Source organism: Ictalurus furcatus, chromosome 1 (genome assembly GCF_023375685.1).
Source record: "Ictalurus furcatus strain D&B chromosome 1, Billie_1.0, whole genome shotgun sequence".
In the NCBI taxonomy this organism is placed as follows: domain Eukaryota; kingdom Metazoa; phylum Chordata; class Actinopteri; order Siluriformes; family Ictaluridae; genus Ictalurus; species Ictalurus furcatus.
The window spans coordinates 9,924,211-9,936,772 of NC_071255.1; the positions used below are offsets into that span (position 1 = coordinate 9,924,211).

The window sequence follows — 12,562 nt, forward strand, 5'->3', positions numbered from 1 at the left end:
TCATGGGACCGTGTGTGTGTGCGCGCGCGTGTGTATTAGAGATGGAAGAACTCTGCTGCTTTGGAGGATCTCACATGGACACCCTGTCTTCAGTCTTAATCTCAACTGGATACTGCAGATGCGTACCCAAGTACTGCTGCTATCCGATATCACCCTGAACAGGACGGGTTCCTCTTAACTTTGCTCTTTATAAGCTTTCTTCCTTATGTTGAGGGAGTTTTCCTGGCCACTGTTGCCTCTGGCTTGCTCAGTAGAGACATACACTGCCCTCCACTAATATTGGCACCCTTGGTAAATATGAGCAAAGAAGGCTGTGAAAATTTGTCGTTATTGTTTAACCTTTTGATCTTTTCTTCAAAAAATTCACAAAAATACTTTGCTGTCATGGATATCAACCAAATGCAAACTAATATATAAATAATACAGGTGTGCAACGATTATTGGCACCCTTTTAGTCAATACTTTGTGCTACCTCCCTTTGCCAAGATAACAGCTCTGAGTCTTCTCCTGTAATGCCTGATGAGGTTGGAGAATACATGGCAAGGGATCTGAGACCGTTCCTCCATACAGAATCTCTCCAGATCTTTCAAATCTATCTACAAATAAAACTAAAGAGAGCTGAATTGAAATTCTGTCTTTTGCTGCATTCGACTATTTAAAGACCGCTGACTGGAAAAAACTACAGAAAATGCCCACTCAACTCAGAATTCCTTCTCGGAAACTCAAGGGGTTCTACAAAATTACGAGTTCAGCAAGTGACATCAAATCAACATGGCTACCAAGAACATGAACAGTTCTTAAATTTTTCTTTTTTAAAAAAGTTGCTGTATATATTAGAGGTCGACCAATTGATCGGTTCTGCTGATTAATCGGCACCGATTAGCGATTGCTATAGTGATAGTTTTTCCCCGGCTGAGAAGGGTCCGCTGTCATTATACAGTACCAGAGCGGCCTCTAGAGGCGAAATAAACAACTATTTGTTGTGCTATTTGAAGTGTTTTTTGATTTCTTTTGGATGTCTATCTTCAATTGTTATTTGGAGTGTTAAAACTTTTTGGTTCAGTTTGGATGTACATATATTTGATTTACTTTAATATTTATTAATAGTTAATATGTATTAATATTTATACTTTTAAAAAGAACCATACACTTTCACGGTACAGTCAGTGCTGTTGATTTTTGTAATAAAGTTCAGCAACATTTTACTTTCTGTGTTACGGTTTCATTCAATATCAATTTCAAAAACTATCGGTTGATTAATCGGTTATCGGCAGGTGCTGCCCAACTTAAAATCCACTCTCGGCCGACCTCGGCCTTAGATCTATCATCATGCAAACACATTACCCTGTTAGCTATAACGCTGACTATACAGTTCCCTTTTGATGCAAGGAGGTTGAAAATGATGTAAATCCGAGTTCCAACTTCCTAGTTCTGATGCAAGTTGAATGCAGCGTTTAGTCCCAGTATCGGTGAAAAAAAAAATCTGCCTTGTATATAAAGAGAACTCTCTTCTGTCCTATAAGTGACCTTTACCTCCTATAAGTATTATAAAAACATGTTACACGTATGTGTTTCAGCAGTTGCGCATATTGAAGACATTCTCTCCGATTGGTATACCATGTTCGTCACCTTCACAGCCCTGCGCAGCTCTCAGCTCTCTGCAGCTCTAATGCTCACATGACGACTTACATTTTTTTCAGGATGATCCTGCACACGCTACCACGCAACCGTTTGGTGATAGAATGAAAATAACTACAGGCCGACCTTTTTGGAAATAGTATTCGGTTTGGCCCTATACCCGTTTTATTACTGCACTCGCCAATGCAATTGCAGCTCGATATTGTGTGTAGCTGAGAAACAGACAAAGAGAAGCGCACTTACATGGCAGCCAGCTCGGCCAAGTCTTCTTTGTATTTGAGGAATTCAGCTTCGCCGAAGACCTGCCAAGAAAAAAAAAAACAAAAAACACTGATTTCTTACTTAAGTATAAGAAACGGTATAACACAGTCTGACGGAAGGTAAATAGCTGCCTATAATTAATGATGATTAGTAATAATTAAAACCCTAATTAATTCATATATAGATGTCGAGCTTGGAAACCCATCATATCTCATTGAAGCTGAATCTGACAAACAGCCAATGAAAAAATATCAGGTTTTGGCCAATGTTGATTTTTATTTGCCAGTAACATACGATGACTTTAAGACACCATCAATATATTTCACTAAAGTGGTATAGCTGCCTTGCCTTGGCTATCTTGCCGTCATTTTGTGCGTCGTTTGTGCGTGTTCCCAACTGACTACACAAACTAACATCGTGTCTCACACTGCATACTCACGTACTATTCTAGTCCATTACTGAGTACAAACTAACGGTTTATGTCTATTACAGCAAGTGTTCCGATTTTAGAAACGTCATAAACCTCCCCAAAGGTCTGTTTTGTTGACCAGCTGTATGAATTTCCCACATTAGCAAATACTTTTAAAAGCAAGGTCATAGATTTAGTTTTGAGAAGCAGCTCAGTGACAACAATCACGTCCACTACAGGTTTTAAAGAGAGACACTGCGCCCATCTCCAGATATACAGAAGAGCCGCAAGAGAGTATGTGAACAATCACGTGACAGCTGTGCGGTCATGTACGCGTGCTGAAACACTGCTAGCTAGCGAAAGACACTTGTTTGGAGATGCATACAAATACAAACATATTTTAAGCTCAGGAAAGCCTGTAGTTCTTGTGTATGACAACTACAAGCAGTATTCCAAACAATACGTCAAAGAAACTGTTCAATGTGACCATTAAAATTAAAAAAGCCCAAAACTGAGCAGTAATTTTAATCAATAACGGATGAACTCCAACAGCAGAGAAACAAAAAAACAAAAGAGCTAAATATACTAGGACCAAAACAAAGTTGGTGTATTAATGCGGGTGTCAAATCATCACCATGTGCCACACAGCCTCTCCCAGATTATCACTTCAAAGGTGGTTTCAGATTACTTTTGTTTCACATGCACAGAAATAGCGAAACAGACTCATTTTCTATGTGAGCACATACAGAGAGGACCAAAAATCTGAGAGCACACTGAAAACCTGGGATTCCCCCCCCCCCATTTATAATTGGAAACAAACACAAAAATTCTAAAATTTTGAAAATTTTTAAACAAAGAAAACAAATGTTCGGTATCTTGAATATTTAATATTCAAGAGTCTGCACTATTTCTAGGTCCTTATTTAAATATAAGCAAATTAGTGATATTGACCATGTTAACCGCTTTGTACAAAAGGTCACATGTTCCTCATGTCTAATCTCTTCTATTGAAGCACGTGTTCGGACGGCACGCCGATAGATTTGATCTAAAACAGATCGATGGTTTTGAGCAAACTTGTGGAGTCCGTGCCGGCCCGAGTTCATGCGGTCATTACAGCAAAGAGGGGACGTACCAAATACTACGAAATTCTTACTAATACGAAGAAATTCATGTCAACATTTCAGAGATTCAACTTCTCCCTCGAGTTATAATATAATTTGTAATGGAAAGCGTTATAGAAAATTAGAAAAGAATGCAAAATAGTGCCCTGATAACTGTAACCCAAAGAGTTATGGTGGAATATTACTATCTTTTGTGAAATGGAATATGAACAGGAAACAATGCGCTTGTGCCAATATATTCGATCTATCTACGTGTACTCACTCACATAAGATATTAGCCATTGCTGCTACATGTACCCCTTCCCCTCATAGGGTTCCTTCTAGTTTATTTAATAATAAGGCTTCTCTCTCACACACACACACACACACACACACACACACACACACACACAGACACACACACACAGACACACACACACACACACCGCAGTGCCGTGACGAGCATTCTCGTAGCCCTCCAGCAGGCGGTCGATGAGGCTGCTGTGGCTGGCTTTGATCAGCGAGTGAGTGTTGCGCAGGTCCAGCAGCCACTTCCTGTAGCAGGGGCCGGTCAGAGCGCTGGGGCTGCGGGCCAGATCAGGAGAAATGACACCTGCGCGGGTGAGAGATGACGATGACAAAGCAAATCGGACACAACGGAAGTGAAGCTGCACACATCACTGCACACATCTTAGGGCTGCACAATTAATCGAATATCGATCGCCATTACGATTTTGACTCCTCACGATTAAATGAACATGATCGACTGCGATATTGACGTTTAAAGTTCGTCCTCCGCTCATAGAAATCTCCGCTGCAGATCAAATCAAGCGCTTCCTACACTTACAGCCAATCACATAGTGCGGCGCAGGGATGACGTCATATTGTAATGCCAAACCCGGACAAGGGGTTAGCATTTTAGCGCTCGAGCAGCCAGTTTCGCTGCGTGCTCCAGAGCTTGCGCGAGGGGAAATCACGATGCTAAATGGCACTACAGAGGTTGTCGGGGACATTAAACATCATCACAACGAACAGGAAAAAACTTTGCAGATAAACTGAGGGCCCTACAGTGCGACCATTTCATTCACGTTTGCGACTGAACAGTACTTTGTGTGTGACTGAATAAATATTTATTCACACCGGTGCGAGTGACCTGTTCGGAGTTGTATAATACAGTCGGAATAAAAACTACAGGAAGTCCAAAATGCATCTACAAATATACATTAAAAAAATAGATAATATAATAACTTCAAAAAATATAAATAAAATGAGAAATTAAATAATGTTCAATTACTACGGGTTGCATTTAATATCAATTTGACATTAAGCTTAGTTCGCTATTTCCTTAAAAAGCTATTAGTCTTTTTCCTAATATGGATAATTTTTGTGTTAATCTACTTTTAACTAGGACTCTCTATTGTTTAAGATATTTAAAAATAAATATTTTATACTTGTTTATTTATCAAGTAACCAACAGTATTTCTCATTGCTATTATTTTATTTCAATTAACAGTGACCATGAGCAGAGAGCTTACATTTAACTGTTTATGACAGACCTCCTGATTAAAGTTTAAACAAAAAAAAGAGATTGGTATCTGGATCGGTTTCAGTCGTAAAAATCCTGATCGGAGCATCAGTAATGAACATTAAACTACAGCGCTTTGCATCTGACGGGTAAATGAATTCACCCAATCACATCCTATATGAGATTATTCAGATATATACACAATATACGCAGGGCGGTTCGAGAACTGACTCCAGCCCAGAACCATGACAGTGGAAAATGTCTAATAGTGTAGCTTTAAATATATTTAAGAGGAGCAGACTTCAAACACTGAACATTGAGGTTTATTGTATTTGTTTATAAGGTGGAACAGGTTAACGGTTGTTTTTTTTGCATACAGTCTGTAAAATGAACTGAAAATATTAAATTTAGTTTATCAGAAGGTAAATTAATTTGTCATGGCTCACACTATGTTCCTAAATTCTGTCATAATTGACCAGCTCAAGTTCTCATGCCTACTTGTGTGTTATATTGTGGCACATTAATGTTACCATCTCTAAAAAAAAAATAATAATAATAATAAAATAAAAAAAACTTCAACTGTGCTCCTAAATTTTTGTAATTAGGTTCACAAGCGCTCCTCAAAGAAATTGCCTTGCGTCTCTCCTCCTGTAAACACTGTTATTGCCTTTTCTGCATACGCCTGAATTGTTTTCACTTGGTTGCATGTTGTTATATTTGATCACATATTTTCATTTGGTTGATGGCATTTTTATTTTTACTTATCCTATATTTTGGGTACAATTCTATTTATATTTTGCTTCTACGAGATGATGCACTTTAAGGACCAGTGTAATTTGATGCAAAGATTTGTACATTAGCAGGAATGTAGCACAACATGGAGGTGAAAGCAGCGGTCTGTTTATTTAAATGTGAAAGTACAATAAAAATATGTTGTCCCTAAAATCAATGAAATAATTGTGATCTCAATATTGATCAAAATAATTGGGATTATCATTTTGGCCATAATCGTGCAGCCCTAACTACAAATGTAGCTACATTGTAACTACAAATGTTGTCACAATGCATCGGGGTCACCGTTAAACCTAGCAGGCTTTTTCAACTGCACCTAATGTTTCTATTTAATGAAGAGTAACCTAATAAAGCAGAACAATAAGCAAAAGCTCTTTCGGTTCAAACTGGAAGTTTGCACTTCCCCGGAGTACTCATGAAAGTTTGTGAACCCTCTGGCAAGGAACCCATTTGTCCATGAATTCGAATCCAAAATGTTTGTCTTGATCATAAGAACACAAAATTATCCAACAAACATGCCGTACAGACGTTAAGACCCGTCCCCCGTCCCCCCCAGAACACGTTATTTATTTCTAGATGCACTTGTTTTCCTTTAAAATGACTCAACACTGTTCTAACTTAAACAACAGAATTAGGTTTTAAATAAAGGCATGTAGAAACGAGTGCAAGTACAACTATTTGTCATATTGGTACAGTATTAACTTATTTAACGTAGTTATGAAATACTAATATCGTTTCTTAAATAAAAATACACCTGAAGGACCTGCAGTGAGAGCTAACATGAAGGACATGCAGCCAAATTCCTGACCGACTAAACACCACTCACAGGAGCAAACAATTTCGGTGAACTTAAAATTCAAACCAAAGCCTGAGATATAAGAGAGGCTCTTACCAGTGTCTCTGATGGCATCCAGTGCTTGCATTCTGTACAGGTAGTTATAACAGCCTGCAAACACACACACACACACACACAGGGTATAAGATATTAGAGGCGGTTTATAGCCTAAATCCGTTCATATATCACTGCGATGTTTGTTTTTCCACAGTTTCAGTCAGGTGCTCAGATGTTTCAGAGTAGGAGAGTTATAAATATCAAGCAGGGATAATCATTTGCAGCTGGAAGCCATTATCTTACTGTTTTCCGAGCTGTGTGAACCAGGGTTGTAATCTGGCCTGGGCATTAGGGGCTGTAGCTCTTAAGATTTTTTTTCCTTTAGCCCTGAATAATTCTCCATTTGGAGCGGTTTGTCACGATGTAACTAAACGTCAGTACATAGAAGACGGCAGTGTTGTAATTTTATATTTTCTTTGAACGGGGGCGAGACCAATCAGACAGGTTTTACAGGAAAATACGTGGAACTTTTTGTGTCTGATTTACTGACAGTCTCTCAATTCTGCCAAACACTAGCTCACAGTGAGTGTGAGGGAAAATGGATATACGCAGATTTTTGTTTTAAACCAGTAAAGGGGTTGAAACTGAAACAGTAACATCCTCTGATGCTGAGCAGGAAAACAAGATGCGTATATGTCTATACGAGTTCCAGTTTACGTGAACATGATATGAACAGAGCAGAAGGAAAGATAACGTAGTCTGCATGGCACTGTAGCAGCTAAACCCATACAGTGATAACTTAGCTGTGCCTCGCCTTGGCTAGCGACACCAAACTAGCCCAGTCTCATGTTAGATAGCTAAAAATTTTTGATTTTAACGGTCTGGTAGGTCCATCAGCAATGATTTTGCAACCAGATTTAGAAACTTTACTCAGTCGCTTTGAGTAGTTAGCCGTTTTCAACTCTCATTCATGAAACTGCCGGTGTAGAACAGTTTTAGAGAATTTTCCATCACGTAGGCCTAGTAATAACGGTAGTAGGTCTGATATGACACTGGTTTGAGACATTCAAGTGGCTGGATTATTCACATGCAGACTATATCAAAATTAAATCAAATTCAAACCATGCTTCAAACTTTCTCCAATTTTCATTTTAAAAGTTATTATTATTATTATTTTTTTACATAATTAGCCCTCACATACAAGAAAATTAAATGCACGGAAACAGCGTATTTAGATGTACATTTTTAAACGTTTTCAGATGGAGAAGAATCTGGGCTCAACCCCGGATGATTAACAGTCCAACTAGACTAGTAAGTCAAAAATAAAAGCTGAACTTATTATTCATTATGTTTGAGATCACTGAATTTTTTTCTCTCATGTTAAGCACTATTGTAATAGCACTAATAATAAGAGATGCACCGATTTATCGACCGATACATCGGGCTATTTTTCCCGCTATCGGCCGATAGTTTAGAAGTATCCGATGATCGGGGCCGATTGTGTCCTGTCAATCAAAAGAGGGCGGGAAAACACATGGATTTCGTGCTGTGTGTAAAGATGATGTCTTTTGTGTGGAATGACGACAAAACTGCAGTCTGTAATCTCTACACTGCTAAAATTTTACACTGGACGCTGCAGCAGTGAAGTGGGAGTTTCGACGTCGAGTCTAATTTAAAATTTATATTTTGACGAGCTGCTCGCCCTGAATTACAGGGCCAGTACACTGTTGAAAGATTTAAATGAAGATGAGTTAACAAAAAAAGTATATATTGCACAGAAAAATATATTTGTAGAGTAGTATATCTCATATTCAGTTAATGTTAATATATAAAAAACAGTTGATATTATATATTACCAGTTTGATGTCAGTGATGAAGTAGAATGTTGTGTTTGTGGTGAGTGAATGTGAGATTAACAGGAGGTTTTTTTAGAATTCAGTCAATGTTAATATGAATTAATAACATTCAATAAAGTTAAGATATCTTACTTTAATCTTCAGAATTTAGTTCATGTGTTAATGTTAATTAGAGTAATGTGTTTTCTGTTTATGAGACCAGTTACTGTGAAACAACTTTATACTGAATAAAGTTTTTATTTTCATTTCTTTCAGAATTGTGGAATTAATTATTATTAATTTAAAAGAAGGCATAACAGGCAGAACTATCGGTATCGGCCGAGATCACTCGGAATAATCGGTTATCGGTAGAGAAATTTAGTATCGGTGCATCTCTACTAATAATGTTTCCATGTGGGGGTTTACGCTGGCTTAGTGGTTATCACATTTGCCTCACACCTCCGGGGTTGGGGGTTCGATTCATGCCTCCACCCTGTGCGAGCGGAGTCTGCATGTTCCCCCCGTGCTTCTGGGGTTTCCTCCGGGTACTCCGGTTTCCTCCCCCAGTCCAAAGACATGTGCTGTAGGCTGATTGGAGTCCATAGTGTGTGAATGTGAATGGGTGTGTGCAATTGTGCCCTGCGATGGGTTGGCACTCTGTCCAGGGTGTCCTGCGCCTTGTGCCCCGAGTTCCCTGGGACAGGCTCCAGACTTCCCCCGACCCTGTGTAGGATAAGCGGTACAAAAAATGGATGGATGGATGGATGTTTCTATGTGACTTTAGCGTGGCAGACGGCCACTGACTTCTCACAGAAATAACAATAATGTTTCAATATTAAAAAAACAAACAAAACACACATAATATGTTTCAGGCCGGAGCAAACGCTTTCTCACCATTCTGCCCACGATGCTTCAGCCGGTCATCGTCCTGTGACAGCAGCCGTGGCTCATAGCGGATGTTATTCACTTTAGACAGCCGAGACTCAATCTCCTCTTTGAGTTCCTGGAAACAGGGCAATAAAACCAGCTCATTTATTATTATTATTATTATTATTATTATTATTAATGCTCCAACAGAGCAGTCAGGAAGGTGTGGCAGCTCCTTCACCTTTGGGGCGTTGTGTCCCACCGGGACATGCGGTCCTCTGCGGGACTTCACAGCAAACCGCATAATCTGCCTCTTCACAAAGATAAACAACAACACAAACACCTGAAACACACAAAACACACGAGAGAGGACATCATTCAAATGCTAGCTTAGCCGTGCTGCTCTTCACTGACCCGCTCAGAACTCAACACCCATCCCATTTCTCTCATGTGGACACTACCCTTTAGTAGAATAGAAATGCCTGTGTATTTGCTTTTCATTTCTAATGTCTGCTCTTAAAATAACGCGCGCGCGCGCACACACACACACACACACACACACACACACACACACACCTATTAGCCCATGGCCTGTTAGCCACCTAGCTAGCTAGTTCCTTACCAAGCTCCCGTAGGCCATAACCAGCACTACATTTACTCCCGAGAGCGGCGAGTTTTCGTTCATTTTCGCAAATAGTTACCCAACCCTGATTCAAAACAAACTACGGCGTTCAAATTCCCAAATTATCTATTTCTGATTTGAAACGTCGCAACAACTGCGCCCGCTTTCCGGAGCGGACGCTCCTACATTGTTGACAAACAGCCGAGGATCCGGTCACGTGATGTGCTTCGTCCGCTGCTTCTTCTTCCTCTTCGCGACCGATTAAAGTTATTCACAGCACCACCTATTGGGCTGGAGAGCTAAAACTACAGCCAAGGGCGTGACAAGTAGGCAGATCTTGTCAAAAGTAGGGTTACAGCTTTTATCGATAGGGTTATGGTTAGCCCATCACATAACACATAGTGAAAGTGAATCACATAACCATACTAACCGTATTACTTATAACCAAAACCATAATATTATTAACCATATTAATCATATTATGCATCAGCCACTGGTCTAACCATTAAAAGCCAAAAAGGCTTTATGTAGTACTAGCAAACAGTGCAAGAATTCAGCTATGCGTGTTATTCAATTCAATTCAGTTTTTATTTGTATTGCGCTTTTAACAATGGACAGTGTCTCAAAGCAGCTTTACAGAAACATATACAGGATACAGATTGTATGTGTGTGAATTTATCCCTATTGAGCAAGCCGGTGGCGACGGTGGTGGGGAAAAACTCCCTAAGATGATATCAGGATGATAAGCAGAAACCATAGTACCAGCAACCACAGCGAGAATGTCCATGTGGAATCAAGGTCCAAAACCATTTTCATGGTACTTCAAGCGGTACCATCCTAAGCAGTCTCCAGGCTGCACTGCTTGGGGTCGTCCTCAGTGGCAGAATGCAGCCTCCAGTTGATGAGAGCTCCATGCAGAGGTAGGGATGTTATACTAATTAATATCCAAGAACACTGTTTGTACTAATCTTGAATTTTGTTTAATGGGCACGCAGTAGTTTAGTGGTTAGCACGTTCGCCTCACACTGCCAGGTTTGGGGGTTTGATTCCTGCCACTGCCCTGTGTGTGCGGAGTTTGCATGTTCTCGCCGTACTGCGGTGGATTCCTCGGGGAACTCTGGTTTCCTCCCCCAGTCCAAAGACATGCATGGTAGGCTGATTGGCATGTCTAAAGTGTTCGTAGTGTATGAATGTGTGTGTGAATGTGTATGTGATTGTGCCCTGCGATGGATTGGCACCCTGTCCAGAGTGCACCCCACCTTGTGCCTGATGCTCCCTGGGATAGGCTCCAGGTTCCCCTGTAGGATAAGCGGTATAGAAGATGGATGGATGGATGATTTTTGTTTAACAAAGGTGCATGCAAACATCTTGCTGCATCTTGACATACCTCTTCATACTCAGTAATTGGGTAGAACCTTAATTAAGTTTTAGATTGGCTAAAGCAAAGAAATGATAGCTTGCTGCACGATTTGGAGAGATACACAGCGATGTCCAGACAGACCTCTCAGTAGTGCCTATGAGGACACAACATTCCTTGTGGAGTGGAATGGCATGACTTGGTTAGGTTAGGCTTCTAGCCCATGATGATCTGTCATACAGTGGGCCAAACCCTGCTTATACGGAGGAGCACCCTTGTGTTTTGGCATTGTAACAGATGAATCACAGCTTTTATGGCTAAATAGATGTAGTGTTGCTCAGATAGTACCGTTATGGGACTTTCTGATGGTTGACATTTGTAGACCAGTGTGAATTGAATCGCCTAGTTCACAAATTTGAGATGCATAACCTTAGGCACCATTAAGACAGTCCTACATGGAAATGGCCTGAAAGGCTGTTGAGCAAAGAAGTCGTCCCTACTAAAATACCGGCATAAAAAAGCCAGTTATACATTTGCAGGTGATCACCAACCTTACTGAGGAGTGTTCTCTGGTCAGATAAAAAAAAACAAAAAAAAAACTGTTTGGCCATAATGATCAGTGCTATGTATGGAGGAAGAATGGTGAGGTTTTTAATCTGAAAAACTATCACCATCCCAACTGTGAAGCATGGGATTGGCAGCATCATGTTGTGGGGGTGTTTTGCTGGAAAAGGGACTGATGGCATAATGATGAAGGAGGATTATCTAGAAATACTTAAACAACACTTCAAAACATCAACCAGTAAGTTAAAACTTGGTCAAAACCGAGTCTTCGTGGAGGACAGTGATCCTAAGCATGCCTCCAAAATTCTAACAAAACGGCTTAAATACAAAAAAGTGAAATTATTGAAGTAGCCATCACACAGCTATGACCGGAATCCCACAAACCATTTGTGGACTGAACTGAAAAAGCATGTCTTGAAAAAGAAAGGAGGCCCACAAACCTGCCTGAGTTACACCAGTTCTGTCAGGAGGAATGGGCAAAAATTCCAGTGAAGTATTATGAGAAGCTTGTGGAAGACTACCCCAAGCATTTGATTTAAGTTAACCAATTAAAAGGCTATGCCACCAAATACTAGTATAACAGTATGTAAACATCTGACCCACTGAAAATCTGATATATTAAATATAGCAAAAGCTATTAGCATTTTTTGAATGACCTCTTATGGAAATAAAGCAGATACCCTAATTGACTTACCACACTACTTTTATTGCAACATGAAATGTGTGGAGTTATAAAAAATGTATGTATATGTATGTAAAC

At 39.9% G+C, this 12,562-nt stretch overlaps 1 protein-coding gene across 7 annotated transcripts in view; it reads right to left on the minus strand.

The window, feature by feature from the left end:
- The window catches only part of c1h1orf43 (chromosome 1 C1orf43 homolog), a 26,469-nt gene extending 16,376 nt beyond the window's left edge, over window positions 1-10,093 (minus strand). For 2 of the 7 annotated variants that reach the window (XM_053624221.1, XM_053624213.1), the window contains exons 1-7: window positions 9,882-10,093; window positions 9,501-9,602; window positions 9,287-9,395; window positions 8,852-9,115; window positions 6,618-6,671; window positions 3,855-4,021; window positions 1,882-1,940 (exon numbers count right to left, since the gene is read on the minus strand). In XM_053624221.1, coding sequence (XP_053480196.1) covers window positions 1,882-1,940; window positions 3,855-4,021; window positions 6,618-6,671; window positions 8,852-9,115; window positions 9,287-9,395; window positions 9,501-9,602; window positions 9,882-9,944 — 818 coding nt within the window. In that variant the 5' untranslated portion in view covers window positions 9,945-10,093. The other 5 variants (XR_008385867.1, XR_008385863.1, XR_008385864.1 and 2 more) reach the window with 5 other exon arrangements.
- Between the last annotated feature and the right edge of the window lie 2,469 nt (window positions 10,094-12,562).